Source organism: Alexandromys fortis, unplaced genomic scaffold (genome assembly GCF_014885135.2).
Source record: "Alexandromys fortis isolate MF-2015 unplaced genomic scaffold, M_Fortis_MF-2015_v1.1 scaffold_7, whole genome shotgun sequence".
Taxonomy (NCBI): Eukaryota; Metazoa; Chordata; class Mammalia; order Rodentia; family Cricetidae; genus Alexandromys; species Alexandromys fortis.
In genome coordinates this window covers 7543239-7567806 of record NW_026067920.1, presented here as the reverse complement: position 1 = coordinate 7567806, position 24568 = coordinate 7543239, and the positions used below count along the sequence as shown (strand labels likewise).

Genomic DNA, 24568 nt, shown 5'->3' with positions numbered 1-24568 from the left:
AGGTATAAATTTAAGGTATTGGAAGGTCAGACAGTGACATTCATGATGCTACCAAGTACAGAGGCCACAGTTAGCACTATCTGATCAGAAAGAATAGCTTTTTTTCTTTATTTTGTGCTTATGCGTATGCACTGTGGCACACAGAGAACAATTTTTAGTAGTCAGTGCTGTGAGATATGTGATTACACCGTTTAAAGATATGCCACTGTGATTGGCTTAATAAAAAGCTGAATGGTGAATAGCTATGCAGGAAGACGTTAGGCAGGACTTCTGGGGACAGAAGGGTCTTAGAGAAGAAGGCAGAGTCGCCAGCCAGACACAGAGGGAACAGACATGCAAGAGAAAAGGTAAAAGCCACGAGTCACGTGGTAGCACAAAGACGAATAGACATGGGTTAATTTAAGTTATAAGATCTAGTGCGACAGGTGTAAGCTATAGGCCGGCTTTTATAATTAATAATTAGTCTCTGTCATTTTTGTGAGCTGGTGGCCCAAAGGAAAATCCATCTACGAGTCAGTTCTCGTCGTGTATCTTATCAAGGCAGATCTTTCCTGCTTCTGCCATGGCTCAGTGTACTCCAGGCAAGCTGGGCTGAGTGCTTCCGGCTGATTTTCCTGCCCCAATGCCCATCTCACAAAAAGAGTGTCCTCAAACTGCCCAGTCAATGAAAGACCCAGCTGAGATGTGGAACTTAGAAGAACCAGGCTCTGGACTCCCTCTGCTGGGAGCATGGTCAACTGCACCCAACATGCTGCCAGGCAGTGCAGCACCACCCAGCACAGGCTGCAGCAGCCAGAAGAGAGTGTAATAAACCTAAATGCAGGGTCTACAGCCAGGAGAGGCCTCTCATCTGGCAGAATGGGAAGGGACAGGCAGAGCTCTGCTCCACTACACATTAGGCCAATGCTTTTTCGCCTCAGTGTTCTTTCTCGAGTTGACAGCAGGACCAGGCCAGGCAGGGCCAGGCCAGGGCAGTGATCCTCTAAGTGTAGGTTAGTTTACCCCCAGGTTCTTTCTGTTCTCTGTTCTTCTTCTCTAGACTGTAGAAGAAGACTACCATGGTCAGGGGCTTCCTTGGGATGCTGTCATTACCTGTTTATAGTCTTCTACTTACCACCAAGTTAAGGACAACCCTAGGGAATGAACCGAGCTAGGAAACAAAAATCCTGGCCCCTTGGGGCAGAAATGGGAAAAGAAGGGCCAAAATTTGTCAATTTGGTCATGTCTCCCATACTTCATTCATGCATTTACATGAATTTTGTTGGCTATAAAAGCCTGTGGATCTGCCCAACAAGCAAACGTGCTGTTATCACTTGTTTTATCTGCTGTAAAGAACTTCACAAATGTAAATCAGAGAGCACTTCTGTATCTCAGGGATGTGTCAGGACTCCATGTCATGGGGACACAAGAACATAGGTCAACATGGCAAAGGAACCTCCCATAGTCAGAAGGAGGACTGGAGAACAGGGGCTCTCACCACATCCCCGCCCACGCACCATCCCCAGTGCCTTCCCCCTACCCTGCACTGATGGGGGTGATCAGCTCAACGGCGGTTGTCACTTTGGCTTTCACTGTCATGATGTTGAGGTTCATGAGATAGTAGAAAGTCAGGTGAAGCACACTGTTGTCTGGAGGAGCAGGGAGAGAAGAGATCATTTATGAATCAACACATCTGAGGCCAGGCGTGGTAGTGCGTATAGTTAATCCCAGCCTTGGAAGGCAGAGGCATGACGACATCTAAACGCAAGGCCACCTGGCCTACAGAGCAAGTTCTAGGACAGCCAGGGCTACATAGTAAAGATGCCACCAACCTCCATCTCAAAAGGATAAACTAAAAAAGCAAGAGACTCCATGTAAAGTGAAAAATGGTCAGAGACAGTTCAGAGGATAATGGCTCTTGCCACCCGATGGTCTCAATTCCTGAAACCCACATGGTAGAAAGAATCAATTCCCACATGCTGTTCTCTAACATCTATGTGACTGCTGCAGTGGTATGTGCATACACGCATATACACACACATACACACATGATAAATACACAGTAAAAAAAGTATAAATAGGAGATTGAAATATTACAGGCAGAGTCTTGAGCTTACTGGACCCTTTGCACCAACAACTGGTCAAGCTTGTAGGCACTATTAGAATTAAGAATGCAGTCAGACCTTTGCATTTTAGATCAAGCAAGACAGATAGCGGGTGCCTTTTCAGCATCTCCTTGCGTTTGTCATCCAGCTGAACCCCAAGGGTGGGTCGACGCCGTTTCTGGACAGAGAAAACATACAAGCATGAGTCATATGAATCTCCCTTTTGCATCTCTGTGTCCCAGAGCCTCAGCACAGCTGCCTGTGACCTTTTACCCCAGGTACCCAGCTGCCAGACTCCTGTCCCAGCAGACACTTATTCAGATTCTTCGGTTTGCTTTCAGGGCTGTGCTCCTTGAAAACACCAGCGTGGCTGCGATATTCCCAAATCAGGAAATGGGGCTCACCGTGGTCTGCTCTTCCTCAGCATCGGAGTCACTCTCGTCATCTGAAGACACATAGGGAAGGCAGTGAGAAGGGAGGTAACTGCACAGGCTCCCTAAGAAAACCTCCACCATGGGGACTGAGGGGCCCACCCAGACTTCCTTCAAATAAGGAGTGAGTTAACCGGCTGCTTCTTACTTGGTATAGAAAATATAATGTAAAGAAAGAATGACTTAGAAACCTACCAGCCAGCCTGGTTTTGTTTTGTTTGGTGTGGTGGTGGTGGTGGTGGTGGTGGTGTGTGTGTGTGTGTGTGTGAACTTGCCCATATGAGCACTGTAAACCAGCTCCTGATGTGGGTACTAGGATCAGAACTCAGATCTTGATGCTGGCAGCAGTACTTCACCTGCTGAGCCATCTCCCCAGCCTCTAGCCCTGCTTTTCAAGAGTCTTTGAAATGTCATTTCTATGGAGCATAAAGTCCTTTGTTGGTAGGACGGTGGTAAGAGCAACATAAATAACAGTAGCTGTCTGTATAGAGGGCTGCTGTGTACCCAAGTCAAGACTGTTCTTTCATGCAACCCACACAACAGGAATGGACGGAATATGAGGAATTTATAAGTTATATGAGGAATTTATCATTTTTTTAGGAGAGCCGGGGCACTGAGACAAGGTCTCAATATGTCACCCTGGATGGCTTGGAAGTTGCTTTATAGACCAGTTTGGCTTCAAACCTGTGGCAATTTTCTTACTGCAACCTCCAGAATTTGGGTATTATAGGCATTAACCTGTAACCCTTCCTCAGGGTCGAAGTGCTGGTGAGTGCTAGGGATAAAATCCAAAGGCTGCATTTCGTGATTCTGGGAACTGAGTTCTCTTGGGCCTACCCTAAAAAAGGTCAAGCCTCCTGCTACACCGCATCAGTCCAGCTATTTAGTATCCTTGAGTGAGGTATCCCAATCCCCATGTTACCTTGAGAGTCCTCAGGGGGCTTGAAGAGAGCTTTGGCTTCATCCACACTGCCTTCAATTGCCACAGACAACGTCTTATCTGGAGGTGAGAAAAGTCCTCTTGGGAAAGCTGCTGGGAGGTTGCTGAGTGCAAGCCAACACAGCAGCTGTGTTTTCTCAACACCTGCCCCCGTTTTTGCTGACTGAGGGGGAGGGCAAACTCACTCCACACAGAGGAAGGAAATAGGAACTAAAATCTGTTCTCTATGGTTCACTAAGAACATAAAATCCAGAGTACTGCTTCGCAGCTACACATCCCTGAGACATGCAAACCCTGGGCTTGTCACCCCACAGCCTCTTCCACCAACTGTCCTAAAAAGTTCTCTCCCAGAAGCCCACACCCATCCACACCCCAGAGATGATGGGGCACTCTCTGTAAAAAGGTCTGTGTTCAGCACTGTCTTGTTTTACAGTGCAGCAGAGAAGAGGAGGTAAGAACATGGATGCTGCAGCCTAGTCTCAGACTTGACTCCTGTCCCACTCATTACTGGATTTGTGACCTGGAAGGGAACTTACTGGTCTGAGGCTCAGTTTCCATAGCTAAGAAATGGCGACTTGGAAAACAGCAACTGTTAGTTGAGTGGTAGGAGGTAAATGAACTAAGGCTTAAATTTTTAGTTACATTAGTTTTGGGGATGAGGAATGTAGCACAGAAGAGTACAATTAACAAGCATAAGGCGGCTTTGATCCCCAGCACCACAAAATAAATAAGTAAATGCATCCTTTAGTCTCACGACAACAGAATGGGGCATTCTATTATTATAGACATGCAGAGAAACCTGACGCTCAGGAAACAGAGTTCTCTCCAGGCTCATTCACTTTGGGCTTGGCTCTCAACCACTCAGTTATCAATCTGTTTCCCACTCTGCCTGATGTGGAACTCTGGGATCCTTCTGCTATGAGCAAATAAGACACACTCCACTTGCTCTGTCCTTTTATCCCCTGATTGTGGTGGGATGGAATCCAGGGCTTAAGCTGCACTACGGCTCCTCCTCCTCTATCTCACAGGTAAGAACATCATGGAACCCTGGTACCATTTTCCCAGCTACACTATAAAGAAGGAAAGCCTCCCCCCAATATCCAGCTACTGCTTTACATCTGGAAATAATACACAAACCAGCCCAGCCAAGCCCAAACAAGCCGGTTACCCCAAGTGAGCACTGGAGCCTGTCTTGGGGATCACACCCTCCACATGCTAGACAATCACTCTACCACAGAGCCACACTCCTTACCTACAATATTCTTTTTAATAGTTTAGTCTTGAATTCAACAGGAAAATAGAAGTGGAAACAGTAGAACTTTAAACACAAAAGAAATTTACTCACCCTGTCTAGGGGGCTGGGAGGAGGATTTCATATGAGCTGATGATGGCAACGGAAGAGAACAAAGGGGAAGGAGAGGACGAGACGGACCAAGAAGACACAAGAAAAGACACAGTAATGCCTTGGTGCCATGGCTGGGACAGGGGCATGCACAGGTATAGTATATGCCTTTCTGATGCCATGGGGCAAGGTGTGAACAAGCAGAAAAGTTTAGTGCTAAGTGAAAGCTGCATCGGAGCAGATCAAAACCTAAAATCCTTAGTGGAGTCACAGGCTGTCCTGAGCACACTGGGGGTATGTCCTTCCCCCCCAGTAATTCACCGTAAAGTCATGCAGGCTGATTCAGGAGATGTGGAAGCCTGGGAATGCTGCCTAGGACCTGAATCCACTAAGCACCCCACCCCCAAAACACAAAGAAGACACTGATCCACCTGCCAAGTATATCCTGCCGGGGTGAGCATCTGAGAGCCTACACAGGCTGCCTGGGCACTGTACCAAAGAGCTATAGCCATGTTCATAAAGATTCAAAGCATCCACCCTGAGATGTCCATCACATTAGTCAAGCCCCAGGCTAGCTGGTTCAAGCATCCATGCTGAGGGAGCAAAGGGGAGGAAGCATCTGTCACCTGAGGGCTCTTGGGCAAAGCTGGGAAACTCTTCTGGGCAGACAGTGCTTTCTCACTCTGTCCGCATCTCCCATAGCTCCCTCCCTGCCTAGCCCCCATACTTACCACAGGCCTGCCCATATGCAGTGGCCTGCACAAAGAGCACATAGAGGGGAGGTGGCAGGTGCCTCGCAGTCTCATACTGTTTGTGTGCCTGGTCAAATGGCATGAACAGGTATTCTTGCACTGGGAGGGAAGCCTGCAAGCAATAAAAGGAAAATTTAAAGCTGGGCAGTGGTGGTGCACACCTTTAATCCCAGCACTCGGGAGGCAGAGGCAGGCGGATCTCTGTGAGTTCGAGACCAGCCTGGTCTACAAGAGCTAGTTCCAGGACAGGCTCCAAAACCACAGAGAAACCCTGTCTCGAAAAACCAAAAAAAAAAAAAAAAAAAAAAAAAGGAAAATTTAGTCTATCTGCATGGATGTTTTATGATAGTTTTGTTTTGCTTTTTGTTTGTTTGAGATAGAATTTCTTGGGTTAGCCCTGGCCATCCTGGAATTCACTCTGTAGACCAGGTTGGCCTTGAACTCACAGAGAGCTGGGACTAAAGTACTCAGGATGCACAGACAAGCAATCTCTGTGAGGTTGAGGCCAGCCTGGTCTATATAGGGAATTCCAAAAGCCAGGACTAGAGAGGGAAAATGAGACCCTATCTCACAAGAGAAAACAATACAAAACAATAACAGGAAAAAAGAGATACAAGGTATACTCAAGCTTATTTTATAAAACAAAACCTCCCAATTGGCAAGGTAACTGTTAATGGCTTGGTGTGACTAAAGTTTTTTTTTTTTTTTTTTTACTAAGAACACACAAAACAAAATGTAGACCAGGCTAGTTTGGAACTCTTATGCAGACCAGGCTGGCCTCAAGGCATTTACCACCATCCTCAGTTTCTTGGTTTTTTGAGAAATAGTCTTGCAATGTAGTCTAAGGAGCCTAGAGCCTGCTCTTTATTCAGCCCAAACTGGCCACAAAGTCACAATCTTCCTGCCTCAACTTCCTAGGTCCACTACCAGCCCAGCTCAATGTCCTGTTTTTTTTTTTTTTCCTATTATGAAGTTCTATTATAAAAATACATTTTTGTTAACAGTTCTAATTCCATGCCTACGAAGGAAAGAAGGGCAGACTTGCCAATTCCTAGAAAAATGGATTTATAATTTCCCTAAAATCCTTTCACAAAGTTCCTCTATTAGCCATTTATCTTGTTTCATAAAATTAAAAGGATTTAGATCAAATCTAGCATCACAAACCAACAAAACTCAGGTCACATACACAAATGTGTGTGTGTGTGTGTGTGTGTGTGTGTGTGTGTGTGTACACATTTTATAGATAGACAGAAAAACAGAGAAAGAGCAAGTGAGCTAGAGGGAGATTTTATATGGGTAAAATGGAAGCTTTTCAAATTGAGTCAAGTTCTTTTTTCCCAGAGAGCAATCCACTTTTCACCATCAGCCCCTGAGGTATCAAGTGAACCTATTAGATGTTCTCAGGAAGCAAGTTTAAATGCCTAGGGACAGCAGGCTGGTGAGGAGCATGCAGGGAAGGGGTGAACTGAACTTAAGGAATCTGAGACAGTGTTACCTCAAAGCTATAGACAGGCAACAGTCTGGGCATGTGTATGAATGCTCTGGACCCAGTAGCCCAGTATCTCTTTACTCCAGAACATAACTTGTCTTTCCCAGAAAAAGCATTCTCAGTGTAAGCTGACTAGGATGCCAGAGCTTGGAAGCCCAGATCGAGGCCGGCCCTGTGGCCTCTGGTCTGTGGTGAAGGCAGAGCCATGCTCACCTGCATGATGCTGTTGAGGCGAGGCTGCAGGCTGCTCAGATACTCCTTCTTCACCTCAATCTCCTTCAGGATCTTCTCCTTGTTGGACAGACATTCGCGGTACTTCTCTGCCAGCCTGCAGGGGCACACAGGGCACTGTCACCAAGGCATTGCAGGGATATTGCAGCACAACGGTTCAGATCACTTTAGCGACAGCCAGCATTTTGTGCTGAGTCCTTTGTCCATACGAGCACCATCAAACTTAGTAATTGCATAAATCCTCGGGTGTGTTGACGTAAAACATTTTTATGACATCTTTTATTTTGTGTGTGGGACAGGGCGAGAGCACATGTATCAGAGCCTGCATGTAGAAGTCAGAGAATAACCCACCTACCATGTGGTTTCCAGGGATCAAACCCAAGTTGTCAGGCTAGCAATTAACCCCTGAGCTGTGTCATTGGCCCTTTATTTAACAAGGTCAAGCTGGTCTTGAACTCGTGACAAGCTTCCTGTATCAGTCTTCCAAGGGAAAAGATGACAAATGTGAGCCACCATTCGCAGACGTCAGACATTTTTATCCTTTCCTTTCCTTTTCATTCCCCTTCCTCTTTTTCTCATTGTGAGACAGGGTTCTACTAAGTTATACATGTTAACCTTTGTCTTGTTAGGGCTTCTAGTTGTGATAAAACAAGACAAAAAGCAACTCAGGGAGAAAAGGGTTACTTCATCTTACAATTCCAGGAAGGAACTCAAGTTAGGAACTGGGGGGCCAGAACTGGGCCATGGAGGAATGCTGCTTATTGGCTGGTTCTGCACAGCTTGCTCAGTTTGTTTTATTTCTCTCTCTCTCTCTCTCTCTCTCTCTCTCTCTCTCTCTCTCTCTCTCTCTCTCTTTTTGGTTTTTCAAGACAGGGTTTCTCAGTATAACAGCTCTGCTTATCCTGGAACTCACTTTGTAGACCAGGCTAGCGTTGAACTTGAGATCCACCTGCCTCTACCTCCCAAGTGCTGGGATTAAAGGAGTGCACCACCACTGCCCAGCTCAGTTTGTTTTCTTACACACCCAAGGACCACCTAACTAGGGCTAGCACTGACCACAGTGGGCTGGACCCTTCCACATAAATCAAGAAAATGCTCCACAGAGTGACTTACAGGCCAATCTTAAAGAGGCATTTTCTCAGTGAAGTTCCTTCCTCTCAGATGTCTCTAGCTTGTATCAAATTGACAAAAAATTTGTCAGCACAGGACTGGAGAGATGGCTCAGCAGTCAAGAGCACTGGCTGCTCTTCCAGAGGACCTGCGTTCAATTCCCAGTACCCATATGGTAGATCAAAACTGTCTGTAACTCCAGTTCTAGGGAATCTGGTACCCTTACACTGATATCAGTGCACATAAAAATAAATATTTTTCAAAAAGAAGATATGAAGTCATAAAGAAATAATATTTTAAAAAATTAGCCAGTACAACCTTTTCTTTGAGTACTTTGAGCTCCCTTTGTAGCTTAGGCTAGCCCAGCCTCCCAAGAAGCTAGGATTAAAGATCTATACTACCAGCCCTAGCAAGAAGATTTTTTTTAAATATTTATTTATTTTGTATACAATGTTAGTTTCCATGTCTGCCTACATTCCAGAAAAGGGCATCAGACCTCATTATAGATGGCTGTAAGCCACCATGGTTAAAAAGCCAGGCATAGTTGCATACTCCTTAGTCCCAGCATCTAGGAGTCAGAAGCAGGTGGATTTGAGAGGCCATCCTGGTCTACATACTGTGTTCCAGACCAGCCAAGGCTATAATAATGAGGCCCTATCTTAACAAAAAAACAAAATGAAACTAAACAAAAAACCTCTAAAAAAGAACAACAGAAACCAAACAAATAAAATAAAAGCAATAAAAAAGAAAAGTTGGTCAGATCTCTGTGAGTTTGAGGCCAACCTGGTGGTATATAGAGCTAGTTTCAGGATAGCCAGGGTACACAGAGGAATCTTGTCTCAAAAAAAAAAAAAAATCCACAGGGGGCTGGAGAGATGGCTCAGCAGTTAAGAGCACTGGCTGTTCTTCCAGAGGTCCCGGGTTCAATTCCCAGCACCCACGTGACAACTAACAACTGTCTGTAACTTCAGTTTCTGAGGATCTGATATCTTCACAAAATACCAATGCACATAAAGTAAAAATAGGCAAATTATTAAAAAAAAGAAAGAAAGAAAAAAAAGACCAAAACCCAAAACAAACAAAACTTTAAAAAAAAATCCGAAAACAAAAAGAAAAGTTGAGAGTGCAAAGCAGTAACATCAGTCTCCCAAGAGGCTGAAGCAGGAGGATTTCAAATTTAAGACTTACTGGAGTGGCAAAGTGAGTTCAGGGCCAGCGTGGTCACAGAGCCAGGCCCTGTCTCACAGCAAACAAACAAACAGGGTGAAAACAGTCTGAGGCTATGTGCAGTGCAGTCACAGAATCCTCGTTTACATGCGCGAGGTTCTGAGTTCCAAGCCCAGTACCAAAAGCAAAACAAAATAACCCCCACCTCCATAAATAAAAACAAAACCACCTTGTAAGGAGCATTATTTATGACAGTACAATATGGAAACAACCTAAAAAGTCTGAAAGAAGAATGGTTTCTGATTTTTCTATGCCTAGGATTGTGATTGTGGTACAATCTTCTGAAATAATGCTTACAAAGTTTTTTAAGACAATAAGCTTATAGATGTGGAGAATATAAAATTCAGAGTTAGACCTACATGGTTAGATCTATAGGGGTGCAGCTCAGTGGTAAAGCACTTGCTTAATATGTATGAAGACTTAGAGTGGATCCCCAGCATTGCAGGCAGAGATTGATTCCTTTTTTTGTTTTATCAACTTGACACACACCAGTTATCTGGAAGAGGAACCTCAGTCTAGAAAATGCCTTCCCAGCATACAGTGAGCAGTGCCACCCTCTGGGCTAGTGCTGCGCAAGCCAAGAGGAGTAGGCCAGTAACAGCATTCCTCCATTGATCTGCTCCAGTTAAGAACTGCAGCCTCCTGCCTGGCTGCCCTCAGTGAGCTGAAACACACCCTCCCCCACAAGTCACTTTTGGTCACAGTGTTTATCACAGCAATAGAAAGCCTAACCAAGATAAGCAGAGGCAGGCTGATTCAGTGAGTTCAAGACCAGCCTGGTCTACACAGTGAGTTCCAGGACAGTCAGAGATACACAGAGAGACCCTGTCTTGAAAGAAAAAAAAAAAACTAAAAGGACAAGCAGCAACAAAGAGTTTAAGATATAGTACAGCTGGTAGAGTGTTTGCCTAGCACCATATAAATCCAGATGTCATGGTGCTTACCTATAATCTCAGCACTTGGGAGGCGGAGGCAGGAAGAGCAGAAATTCAGAGTCACAGTAAGTGGATAAAAGCACTTGCTGTGCAAGCCTGATGACCTGAGAGCAATCCCAGAACTCACAAAAGGGGGAAGGAGAGAACCAACTCCAAAGTTGTCCTCTGACTTCCATACACTTGTTATGGTACATACACCATGCACACACACAATAATAAAAGGTAAAATTAAAAACAATATTAGGAGTCCATGATGGACGGTGGTGGCGCACACCTCTCATCCCAGCACTTGGGAGGCAGAGGCAGGCAGATCTCTGTGAGTTCGAGGCCATCCTGGTCTACAAGAGCTAGTTCTGGGACAGCCAGGGTTACATAGAAAGACTCTATCTCAAAAACCCAAAATAAAAATAGTAATCATTTAAAAGGAAAAAAAATAATTCCATTCTCATTTATTAACATTTTTTAAGATTTTATTTTTTTTTTTAAAGATTTATTTATTTATTATGTATACAACATTCCTTCCATGTATGCTTGCATGCCAGAAGGGGGCACCAGGTCTCATTATAGATGGCTGTGAGCCACCATGTGGTTGCTGGGAATTGAACTCAGGACCTCTGGAAGAGCAGTCAGTGCTCTTAACCTCTGAGCTATCTCTCCAGCCCTTAAGATTTTATTTTTAAATTGTGTGTGTGTGTGTGTGTGTGTGTTGGAGGTTTATGTACATGAGTGCAGGTGTCCAAAGATGACAAACATTAGATCCCCGGAGCTGGAGTTACAGGTGAAAGTGAGTTAGCTTAAATAGGTGATAGGAACTCAACCCAGGTCCTCTGGAAGAGCCACTATGTGTTCCTAACCACTGATTCAGCTCTCCAGCCCCTCAGGTGTTACAATTTCAAAGGAAAAAAATTACTTTCATGCCCAGACACGGTAGTAGCATGCCTGTAGTTCCAACCACTGGGAAGCTGGGGCAAGAAGAGGGCTTGTGCAGCAGTTTGTGACCAGTTGAGGTAATATAGAAAAACCTGCCTTTGGACACTGGATTTTGAATAGTGTTAAGAATGCTAAAAACTATGGGGACTTTTAGAGATGGACTGGATATATTCTGCATTACGGAATGGCTATGAGACTATGATTACAAAAAGGAGATATAGATATGCCTGGTGTCACCTTGACAAAGGACGGGGTTGTGATGGTTAATACTGACCCGACTGGATGAGATCTAGAATCTCCTAGAGGGCCAGAAAGATGACTCAACATGTCAAAGAGCTTGCTCAAGCCTGATGACTGGGGTTCACTTCCCAAAACCCACTGCCGAAGGAACAAAATAAAAATCGTCTTCTCACCTCCCCATGTATGAGCATACCCCCCCCCCCCCAAACACACACAATTAGAATCACCTAGGAGATGAGTCTCCTGGAATATCTTTGAGGGAGAATCTTGACTAGGTTAATGGAGGTGGGAAAACTCACTCTAAAGAGAGTAGCAGGGCTGGGCAGATGTCTCAGCAGGTAAGAATATCTGCGACTCTTGCAGAACATTGGGGCTCAGTTTCTGATACCCACTGTCTTTAGGCAGCTCACAACCATTACATGTAACTCCAGTTCTTTGCATGGGTGGGGGTGGATATGATGCTCTCTTTTGGCCCCTGCATGCATGTGGTGTGAGTGCGCATGCGTGCACACACACACACACACACACACACACACACGGTTAAAGTATAGGAAAGCTTTAAAAGTAGGCAGCATCACTCCCTGGGCTTGAGTCTTACACTACATAAAAAGGAAAAAGCCAGCAATCAGGAATACATTGCCTTCTTTCTGACTAGGAACAGGGACCAACTGCTTCATCTTCAAAGGCAAAGCAAAATAAGCCCTTTTCCCTCAAGGTGCTTCTGTTTAAGTGATTTTGTCACAGAATCAAGGAAAATAACTAATAGTTACTAAACAAAGAGATGGGTTTCACTGTGACTTTTTCATACATAGATATCATCATATCTTGTTATTTGTCACCCCCGCATTCCTCTATGACTCTCCCCATAATTTCTTACTATGACTATAATGTTTACAAAATGTGTGCATGGACATGTGAGGGTACTCATCCATGCATGCACATGTAGAGACCAGACATCAATCCAACTTTGACAGGGTCTCTCACTGAACCTGGAGCTCACTGATTAGGCTAGGTTGGCTGGCTAGAAACTTCATGGGATCCACCCGTCTACACCCCAGACTCATGCCACTTAGTCCAGCTTTTTCACATGTGCTTGGGACCCAAATTCAGGTCCAAAATCTTGCACAAGTACTTTACCTACTGAACCATCTGATCCATCTTCCAGTGCAGTTTTTAACTTATGGTCTTGAGAAATGAGCCAAGAGCCTTGTGCACGGTAGGCAAACATTCTACCACTGAGCGCAGACAGAGGTCAGTCAACTTTGAAAACTCCACTGTGAATTAATGAGAACTGGGATTTGGTCCTGGTCGTTCTGCCTCATCCTGGCCAGGATCAAGCACTATCAGGGTCCAGCCCCAACATAAATTATTTTTTGAACCAGAGTGGAGGTGTGGGAATAAAGACACAACTTACATGACTTTATCAGGAGGAAGTTTTTAGGGGTCCTTTATGAAGTCTTGAATTTACATCCTGAAAATTATCCAGGTTTATTTTCCAAACAGCTTTTATATCAAAACATAAACTGAGGGGGAAACTCATTAGCATTTTGTTTTCTAGCTAGCCGGGAGAAAGATTGTGGTCAAGTCCACACCTTTTTATGCCCATTTAGTCCCGTCTTTCTATCTATGCCTGCTCTGTCTCGTAGACTGAAAAACACTTTTTCCCCAGGCAATCTCCTAAATCACAAAGGAGCACAATGGCATTAGCATATCCTGACCACTTGCTTTGGATGGCGTTAGTTTGTCTCACTATCAAAGGGCTAGGCGACCACTTTTTGTATGGCAGGTGCAAATTGTACCTTGTCAAGTAGTTTAGAATTTTGACTGCCATACACTGTAGAAATACGGACCTGTATAATCCAGCCATACAATTTGTGTGGTTAATGGGGTCAGGGAGGAGGAAGCACTACCTTTTCCGCTGCTCCAGCTCCCAGTCCAAACGGGCCAAGGTCTGTTGGTGGGGGTCTCCCATGGTGATTTCAGCCTTGCTGATGTTTGGTGGAGCCTCTGTATAAAATTCCTCTAAACTGACCAGATCAATTTCTTCATGCTTTGACCTGTAAGCAAAAACTAAGTTATCAGGCAGCCATTTTCAGGACCCCAAACTGTGACTTTCTAGGAGCAGTTGATCGATTTATCCCCATGCAGCTCCACATATAGCTACTTAAGATCCCAAATTCTCTCAGCAAATGCTCAATGACAGACATTTCAGTATGGCAAAAGGCTATTAGTAACACAAGGCCATTTGCCCATGTTGCCCAATCATTTGTCAACAAATTAGTTGAATACTTGAGAAGGATGTTTGATGAATTGACAAATGTCTCCTGGTTGAACAGGAGAACTATTAGCCAAGAAACTCAGAATTCCCACAGTCTAGGTTCATGCCATCATATTGAAACCAAGATAAGACACGTCATCACAAAGGAATAAGCCTAGGCGTCTACACCTAACTTTAAGACATTTCACTAGAAAAAGCCAGACTGGCAGAACTGGATGTGGAAAAAAAAAAATCTAGTGGCTTTAATTTCTGTTTGTTTCTAAGTATCCTTATAAAAGAAGCCTGATTCTGTACTGGGGAAATAAGCATCAGAGTTACCATACATTAATAAACACCATGTGAGGCTGTGACGGCACACACCTGTAATCCAACACTCAGGAGGCAGAGGCAGGTGGATCTCTATGAGTTCGAGGCCACCCTGGTTTACAGAGTGAGTTCCAGGATAGTCAGGGCTACACAGAGAAACCTGGTCTAGAAAAATCTCAAAAATAAAATAAGCACCTATTATATGCTATCCTCACCTCATCTAGTTCTTAAAGATGAGGATTTTATCTCCACTTAAAAATCATTACTTATTATATAAATTAGCTATACTTTATTTTTTTCCCATTTTTCTTGTTTGTTTGAGACAGGGTTTCTCTGTGTAGCCCTGGCTGTTGAGGGACTCACCCTGTAGACCAGGATGGCCTCGAACTCAGAGAGCTACTTGCCTCTGCCTGCCAAGTGCTAGGATTAAAGTTGTGCACCATCACTGCCTGGCTCTTTTTCCAATGTTTCCAAGATCATACAGCTAGTGAGGGGCAAAGCCTGGATGTTAACTCCAAAGCTCATGATCCTTCTCTGTGGCCACCTGCCTGAGTTCTATTATATTCTGACTTTGCCAACTTCCATCAAAACAATAATATGATTATAGAGTAGGGGATCACATTCGTGTTGTTTTTATACATTTTCAACTGTCATAATGTCAAAAATAGTATTGGAGAGGGAGATGTTGACCAACAGGTACATTATTTTTTCAATAGAGCAAGTAGGTGCTGGTATTCTAGCACAGTACGTAGATATAATAATAATACATGTTGAGGAGAAAGAATTGCTTTTAACAAGTGCTGAGCCCAAAATGCAAAAGGTCAGAGAGGTTTCCACAGTTCTTTGTGTAGTTTGAAATGACTGCTTGAGATTCTCCCACTCCAAGTAATCCCCAAATCCTGCAGTCTTTAAGCTTGCTGATGCTCTTATAAAGAAGGGATCACTCACACCATGAAGAACAAGCATTACCACATGTACATCAAAGCCCTGTCCCCCAAACTCACTTGAACTCCAGGCATTTGGTGATTTCCTTCTGCAGGTGCATCACTTCGTAGAGCAGGTTCTGCAGCTGCAGGTGGTAGGCATCAACTTTCTGCTTGGCCTGAAGGAACACGAGGTGAGCAGGGCAATTTAGGGCAAGACTGAGTATCAGCAAGTCAGATCAGTCAGTTACAGTAGGGACAGAGAATAGTCAGGCTATTAATTTCAACTCTACCTCATGGGTCTGATCTCTTCCTTTCTTTAACCTGATGTGGGCTAATCGGTTAAGCTTCTTTAGAGTCATGAAATGCACACAGCTCTGGATCCTTCGTTCTTCAATTTCAATGGCCTGTGCACAAAAAAATGGTAAAGACCAACAGATGATGGATCAGATCCCTTCACACCCTAGCTGCTGCCAAGCCAACACCATCCAGGGCCACAAACAAACTCTAAAGGGAGCCTGGAAACAGAAGACTGACCACGTAGCCAACAGTCTGCAGAGCAGCATGCCTAAGTTTTATTGTGACTACTGGGGTATATATCTTAGCCATGGCTCTCCATCTGTGAGAGAGACACTCGGCACAGTCTGTGATGTGTATCTTATCCATGGCTCTCCATCTGTGAGAGAGACACGCTGCAGTGATCTGTGATGTGTATCTTATCCATGGCTCTCCATCTGTGAGAGAGACACACTGCAGTCTGTGATGTGTATCTTAGCCATGGCTCTCCATCTGTGAGAGAGACACACTGCAGTCTGTGATATGTATCTTAGCCATGGCTCTCCATCTGTGAGAGACACACACGGCAGTGGTCAGAAACACAGAGAGAATGTGAAGGACTTAACACCAGAAACAGATGGAAGAGCAGGCCCAGAGGCTGACTGACAACACAACGGCTGCATTTCAACATGGAAAGATACCTCCAGCTCCATTCTTTCCTCTTCCTCCTCCTGCAAGGGCCCATGATCCCACCTCCCCCAAGTCTCCCTCCTGGAATGAGGCCAATTGTGGGTAGCCCTATGATGGTGGCCACTCGGCCTGGCATGACTCGGCCAGACAGAAAGGCTCTTTATCAGTTCTGTATTTCTTGTTCTGTTTCAGTAGAAGATCAGGGTGCTGAGCCTGAGTGTTTTTCAGCTGCATGAGAAGGAAGGCTTCCCCCCCCTTCCTAACAGACAGAACAGTTTTGTAGGGGAGAAGTAGGATTTAAAAAGTGCAGCTTTCACTTACATTGTGAAATGTGAAACTAAAACTGTCAGCTGTTTTAAAGGGAGGGAGGGAAAACATGATGGCACACGCCTTTAACCCTTGATGTGGGAGTCCCCTCTGCGTGCTGTGATTACCATTAATGAATAAAGAAACTGCCTTGGCCTGTTGATAGGGCAGAACTTAGGTAGGCAGGGAAGACAGAACTGAATTCTGGAAGGAAGAAGGCAGAGTCAGGGAGATGCCTTGGAGCTGCTCTGCCAGAGTCAGACATGCCGAAACTTTGCTGGTAGGCCACAACCTCGTGGTGATACACGGATTAATGGAGATGGGTTAAATTAAGATCTAAGAGTTAGCCAATAAGAAGCTAGAGCTAATAGGCCAAGCAGTGATTTAAATAATACAGTTTCTGTGTGATTATTTCGGTTCTGGGCAGCCAGGACGAACAAGCAGGTCCTCCTCCAACAAACCCTAGCACTGAGAAGGCAGAGGCAAGAGTTCAACAACATCCTGATCTACACAGGGAGTTCTAAAGACAAAGAGAAAAAGAAATAAAAAGGAAAGAAGGAAAGAAGACAACTAGTTCACATAATAATATCTACACCTACTGATCCTATGAAGACCCTCATCACAGCAATGCCATGCCATAAAACTCGGACTCCTATAAATATATGACAGCAATAAAAGTAACAGCTATGAAGCTTGGTAAACAGAGCTATAGAATGTAATAATATTAACAATACTGGTCATCATACATGAAAATAAGTAAGACTGCTGGGAAAAGGTGAATTTTCCTTTAACCCACCAGTTTTATTTTTAGATATACTGTTCTGTTTTCTATCTGCCCAATTTATCCAACATCCAAGACAATGTTGGGCTCTATGATTTACCTGTACATACTTCCTAATAGTTAGCAGAATACCTGAAATGTAAAAAATATTAAGTAGATAATATTAAATTATTATAATCATAGAAAAAAGTTATCTTGTACTTTTTTTTTGTTTTTTTGAGACATGTTTTCTCTGTGTAACCAGGCTGTCCTCAAATCACAGAGATCTGCCTGCCTCTGCCTCCCAAGTGCTGGGACTAAAGGTGTGTGCCACCACCGCAATACTGTACTTTTATTACTATAATAAGAGATTGGACTAACAATTTAATAGGCAGCTCTCTGGAAGCTCCAGACGCCAACCCTAATCACAGCCGGGATAGAGTACAAGATCAGGAAGAACCTAGTGGCTGCAAAGGGAGCCTCAGCTGTGCAGACACACACCAGGTTTAGCATGCCTAGCCTTTCTCCTTACCACATCCTTGCTGCCCTTGCTCTTCAGGTCCTGGATCTCAGCCATCAACCTTTGTAGCTCCTGGCAAGTATACTTGTAGAGATCATAGTCTCTGCCAGGGTCCCGCAGGTCAACCTCAGCCTCCTCGCTGTAGTATTTGCCTTCCTGGGGAGGAAAGGAGAAAGGGCTTGGGTAGAGGGTGGAAGTCTCCCTGCCAGGATCACAGACAGTAAGAATGAGAGCCTTCTAGATGTAAGAACATTACAGTGTTGGTGCGACCGGTCTGGTCTACACCATGCCAGGCCAACTAGGACTACACAGTGAGACACTGTTTCACAAAACATAACTTTACAAAGAAACCCCAAACCAGGGCATTTATGGAATTGGTCCTTTTGTTGTTTTTTTGGGTTTTTTGTTTGTTTGCTTGTTTTGTTTTTTAACACAAGATTTCTCTGTGTAGTCCTGCCTGTCCCAGAACTTGCTTTGTACGTGATTAGGCTGGCCTCAAACAGAGATGTGCCTGCCTCTGCCTTCCCAAGTGCTTGGATTAAAGGCATGAGCTATCACCCAGAGATTCTCAAGTAAAATTTTCAATTACTTATTTATTTATTTGTTTTTTTTGAGACAGGGTTTCCTCTGTGAAACAGCCCTGGTCATCCTGGAGCTCACTCTGTAGACCAGGTTGGTCAATAATTTATTTTTGTTTTGGTTTCAAGATAGGGTTTCTCTGTGTAGCTTTGGAACCTCTCCTGAAACTCACTCTGTACACCCCAGGCTGGTCTTGAACCTATAGAGATCCACCTGTCTCTGCCTCCCAAAGTGCTGGGATTAATGGTATACCACCATCACTTGGCAATAATTTGTTTAATATTTTGAAATTATGCATATGTGTGTATCTGAAAGTGGTTATAGGCATGTGGAAGTCAAAGGCATTGGGCGCTCTGGGAGCTGGAGCTATAGGGGATTTAAGCCACCAAATACAAGTGCTAGGAGCTTAACTTAGGTCCTTTGCAAACAATTTAATTGAGCTCTTATTTGCTGAGGCATTTCTCCAGCCCCTAAAATGTTTTTCTCGTTTTCAAAATAGAAACCTCTGTGTTTTTTTGATTATGGAATAATGCATACCTGATGTCAAGAATTCAGAAAAGAGACATATCAAAAACAAAGTAAAATATGACCTGTGAGGTCAACCTAATGACCTGAGTTCTGGACTGCCAGACCTGAAGGAGATGACTCCCACAAGCTATTCTCTGAGTATTAGATGTGCGCCATGGTCCACTAGTGCCACATACCCCAAATATACACAACAGATTTTTTTAATGGCCTGTAATTTCACTTCTCATCCCAAAACAACTTCACTGTGAATACTGTGAATTTTTATTTTTAAACAAGCTAGGATCACATTGTCCATACTGATTAAGGAAACTTCACATCCAGATAAACACAGATGTTTGCCTTAATAAATAAGGTAAAGGAAGATACCAAATATCAACACCCAATATCAGCCTACAGACACAAACATACAATGTGTGCACACATACATACATGTGTACCCACACACATATGAACATATATACACAAACAAAAACTTAAAAAGCACTATTTGCCAGGCATTGTGGCCTATTCCTATAATCATCGCACTTGGAAGATGGAGGCAGGACAAGGTTGACTTCAAGCCAGCTTGGACTATAGCACAAGACCTAAAATCAAATTAACAATGCTATAGTCAGAGCAAACACAGAAAATCTCTACAGTAATTTTGATTTCCTTAAACTAATGGGAAAAACTGTGTTTTATTTTCTCTTCACTTTATTCTTTCCATAAATTCCCATTTAAATGTATTAGAATTAATTCAGAGTCTTAGTAATAGCTCAGTGATTAAGAGCACCTGCTGATCTTGAAGAAGACCCAGCTTCAGTTCCCAGCAACCACATGGTGGCCCACAATTGTCTGTAACTCCAGTTTCATGGGAACCAGCACCTTCTTCTGATCTCTACAGGTACTGCACACAAATGACTCGGGCAAAAAAACTTAAAACACATAAAAATATTTTTTAATGAGTTCTGGGTGGTAAAAGAGGACTTATTTTCTGCACTTGTTTTTACCTGGGCTGGAGAGATGGCTCAGCAGTTAAAAGCACTGGCTTCTCTTCCAGGGGACCCATGTTCAATTCCCAGTACCCACATGGCAGTTCAGAGCTGTCTGTAACTCCAGTTCCAGGGGATCTGACACCCTCATACAGACATGCATGCAGGCAAAACACCATGCACTAAAACAGAAATAAATAAATCTTAAAAAAAAAAAAAAATGTCGGGCTGGAGAGATGGCTCTGAGGGTAAGAGCACTGGCTGCTCTTCCAGAGGTCCCGAGTTCAATTCCCAGCAACCACATGGTGGCTCACAACCATCTGTAATGAGACCTGGTGCCTTCCTTGCCAGCAGTACATTGTATGCTTAATAAATAAATAAATCTTTAAAAAAAAAAGTCACCAGAGAGTGGTGGCTCATGCCTGTAATCCCAGTACTTGGGAGGCAGAGGCAGGCAGATCTCTGTGAGTTCAATGGTCTACAGAGTGAGTTCCAGGACAGCCAAAGTTACACAGGGAAACCCTGTCTCAAAAATAAAATAAAATAAATCTGTGCCTGTGAGTTAAACAAATATACAAATTATAAAAGCATTGGCTTATTTCTTGATAGGAGGCTCTAATCCAGGGCCTTGTACAGTCTGAACACAGGCTCTACCACTAATCGGCACATAAACCCATGTTGCTTTTTTTTTTAAATATTTTTATTTATTTATTATGTATACAATATTCTTTCTGCGTGTATGCCTGCAGGCCAGAAGAGGGCACCAGACCTCATTACAGACAGTTGTGAGCCACCATGTGGTTGCTGGGAATTGAACTCAGGGCCTTTGGAAGAGCAGGCAATGCTCTTACCCTCTGAGCCATCTCTCCAGCCCCCCATGTTGCTTTTTAATTTAAATTTAATCTGATTTGTTTCCTTAGTCTATTTCAATAAATAAGCCAGCTGTGGTGGCACACACCAGTAATCCAAGTATATCCAAATGATGATCCAAGATATCTCCAGCTTGGAGCTAACCTTGACTACATAGTGAGACCCTGTTTCAAAACAACAGAAACCAACCAATCAGCCTGGGGCTGTTAACTCAGCAGTTAGCAGCAACCAGTGCTCTTCCAAAGGACCTGACTCAATTCCCAGGACCTGCACAACAGCTTATAACCATTTCACTCCAGGTCCAGGCATTTGATGCCCTCTTTTGGCCTCCAAGGGAACTGCACACATGTGCGCACAGACATAGATGCAGGCAAAACATCCATATGCTTAAAATTAGTGGTGGCGCACGCCTTTAATCCCAGCACTCAGGAGGCAGAGGCAGGCAGATCTCTGTGAGTTCGAGGCAAGCCTGGTCTACAAGAGCTAGTTCCAGGATAGGCTCCAAAGCTACAGAGAAACCCTGTCTCGAAATAACAAAATAGAATGAAATTTCTTGGTCTTGGAAGCTCTAGAGCTGTGCAGTTAGCGCAAGCAAACCTTAGGTTCATAGGAAAGCTGGGAGCAGCATGCTGGACATGCTCTCTGTGCAGGTATCGATCATACCCAATATTTGCACTTGATGTGAATATTCCTCTTTTGTCATATCATGGGAATTCCAGTTACCTGGTCTAGTATGGACAACCAGAAGTCTCTGCACACTCCTGGACAGTCATTTGGCCAGTCTGTACTTTTCCAGCAGCACAGAACCCTGGCTAACTTTACCTGCTCTGTGTCAGATCGATTCCGTTTCCCTTCAGTTGGGGCTCCGTCACTTCGGATCACTTTGGGCTTCCGTTTTTTGCTGGATTCTGATGACATTGTTGCTCTTCCAGGTCAGAGAGCTATTAAGAAGAGAAAGCTTTTAAAGATTTCCCAGAGGATCTGGATGGATGTCTCAGCAGTTAGGAGCACTTGTGGCTTTTCCAGAGGACCCTGTTTGACTCCCAGAACCCAGCCGACAGTTCATAACCATCTAGAACTACTGTTCCAGGGCACCCAATGCCCTCTGACCTCTGCAAATACCAACTGCATATGTGGTGCACAGATATATGTTTGGCAAAACATATACACTCAGAAAGTGATAACTGAAAAATATATTGCACAAAATTTTCAAAGGATTAATAAAACTATTTATTTATTTTTTTTTTTAGAAAGAAAAGGGCTGGAGATATGGCTCAGTAGTTAAGAGCACTGGCTGCTCTTCCAGAGGACGCACGTTCAATTCCCAGCACCCAAATGACAGCTCACAACTGTCTGTAACTCTAGTACCAGTGAATCCAACACCCTCACACAGACATACATGCAGGCAAAATACAATTACATAAAATTAAAAAAAAATGAATCATTTTTAAAAAGAGAAAAAAGAAATGCCAATGAAAGAGCGGATTCTTAACTAAGACAAACAGATAGCCAAACTAACCAAAAGAGAGACTGGCAAACAAAAAGATTTTCCAGAATTCAACTTGGAGACCTTCCCACCTCAGCCTCAGCAGTGCTGATTATAGCTGGGGGTCACCATGCTGTGTTATCTCTTTTTCATTTTTCTTTTTCTTTGTTTTTCTAGACAGGTTCTCTCTGTGTAGCCCTGGTTATCCTGAAACTTTGTAGACCAAGCCGGCCTTGAACTCACAGAGATCCACCTACCTTTGTTTCCCAAGTGCTGGGATTAAAGGCCCTCGCTACCACTGCCCGGCTTGTGTGTTATCCCTTTTCAACTTTAAAAAGAAAAATCCTGGCCAAGTGTGATGGGTGGACACCTCTAATCCCAGCACTCTGGGGGTGAGGAGCAGAGGCAGATGGATCTTTGTGAGGTTGATGACAGCCTGGTCTACATACTGAGACACTGTCTCAAAAAACAAAATTCACAAAGACAAATTTTGATTGCTTCAAGTACATCTAGTTTCCTACTCTGTCATTAGCATTTACAAATGTCAAGGTTCTTATAAGAAATGGATTCTCTCTCAGAGCCTTGGACAGGGAAACTAAGGCAGAATTTATCAATAACCATCTGTTTTCATTATTTATGTTTATTATGCAAGTCTATCATTATCGTAAGACAAGTGCAACCAGTTTCCTGTTTATGGTACACAGACCTCAAGTTTTCTACCAAAGTCAGTTAAGCTTAGAAAGTGACTGTGAAGTTGAGAATGCAATCCGGCTGGTGGAGTGCTTGCCTAGCCTCCTCAAAGACCTGGGTTTGAGCTCCTGGACCTGAGAAAACTGTCTGGGACATGCCTGCCAAAACCACTCTGGAAGTAGAGGCTGCAAGATAAGAAGTTCGAGATCATCCTTTGCTATATGGTGGATTAAACGTCAGCAGGGACCACATAATAAAATCCAGTCTCACAGGAAAAAACGGCGGGAAGATGGGCTGAGACATCAGTAACCACAACACTTGACTGAGGCAGAAGGATCTCCGCGAATGTGAAGCCAGCAGGGGGAGCTACCGGTCAGAAGGGACTCCAGTGACTGCATTTAAAAACTTCACTGAGAAAGGGCAGGTGGTACATCTTCTTACTACTTAGGCCTTTGCAATGTAACTTTTAAAAAATCTTTTATTTTTCTTAAAAATGAGATAAATAAAATATTTAGTGAAACAACCAAATTAAGTCCGGCCAGCTAGCAAGGAAACAGAGGGGACATTAGGAAAAAAAGCCCAGCCTCCCTCCCCTCCTAACGTACGCATTTTGTTTTTATTGCTCTCAGCCTTTACGCTGCAGCAATAAATGCGTTCATCTTTCTTCACTACGACTCCCTGCAGTCGTAAGCAGCGTTAAGTGAAGAGAGCGCCGGTCTCTCAGAAGGGCCTCAGGGCGGCTGCGAGTGACAGTTCATCAAGCGGCGGCTCATCTGACAAAAGCCACAAAGGTGGCATCGAAAATCTGGGAAGTCACACCGTCACACCGGAGCGCTTCCCCTCACACACACGCAAAAGGACCATAAGGAAGGTGTCAGCACCTCCACTGCCTTCAGCACTCCCGGAGACTGAAAGGATGGAGCTCCGGCGAGTTCCCAGGAGGGGAAAGCAGCCACGAGCCCCGTGGGAGCCCTGCGGGTGAGCACCCCAGCCCGGGGAATACGCGTCGTTCCGTCGGCACCTCAGGCCCCGCGCGCCCCGCAACCCCAAACCACAGCACTCGACTCTCGCTCACCACAATGCTCCTCACGCCTTCCAGCCAGGCGGCCACTTCCGGCTCACGACCATAGAGAACCGGAACAAAAGAGCTATTGGCCGGAAGTGAGATACAAAGGCCAGATGCAGCACGGGAAGCAAGGAAGGGGCGGATAAGCGGCTGGGAAACCTTTCTAATGGCCCCTCTGAAACTGTAAAACTGCGACGAAGGGGACCAAGAGCCTGTGTTCCGTTCCCCTCCGCCGACTTACTTGAATTTGCGATATGCTCAAGGAAGCACAGGAATGTCGCTGTGCCATAGCTTGGACCCTAGTGGATTTGCCTTCTCTGTGCGAGACAGGGTCTCATTCTGTAGCACTGGCTGAGCTTTAACGCTGTGCAGTTCAGGCTGATCTCTAACTCACGGGGGTCCGCCCGCCTCGGCCTCACTGGAATTAAAGGCCTGTGTCACCACGCCCGGCTCTAACTTGTCTTCTTGACGCTGTCAGAGTCATTACACCGTAGGCGGCAGTAATTTAGGCAGGGGCATAATCCCTTGTTACACCTATTCCACCTTCCACAAGTGAATCACTTTCTTCATGTTAGGTTTGATTTTCCAAAGACAAAAATCGTCATTCT

The 24568-nt window shown here is 44.3% G+C and overlaps 1 protein-coding gene across 3 annotated transcripts in view; it reads right to left on the bottom strand.

Annotated features, from left to right (window-relative positions):
- Positions 1–24060, bottom strand: part of Thoc5 (THO complex subunit 5) — a 33965-nt gene extending 9905 nt beyond the window's left edge. The window contains exons 1-12 of one of the 3 annotated variants that reach the window (XM_050140849.1): positions 23970–24060; positions 21541–21659; positions 17783–17926; positions 15512–15625; positions 15300–15397; positions 13622–13768; positions 7252–7366; positions 5529–5661; positions 3438–3515; positions 2489–2529; positions 2163–2262; positions 1520–1628 (exon numbers count right to left, since the gene is read on the bottom strand). In XM_050140849.1, coding sequence (XP_049996806.1) covers positions 1520–1628; positions 2163–2262; positions 2489–2529; positions 3438–3515; positions 5529–5661; positions 7252–7366; positions 13622–13768; positions 15300–15397; positions 15512–15625; positions 17783–17926; positions 21541–21636 — 1175 coding nt within the window. In that variant the 5' untranslated portion in view covers positions 21637–21659; positions 23970–24060. The other 2 variants (XM_050140850.1, XM_050140851.1) reach the window with 2 other exon arrangements.
- Positions 24061–24568: the final 508 nt, after the last annotated feature.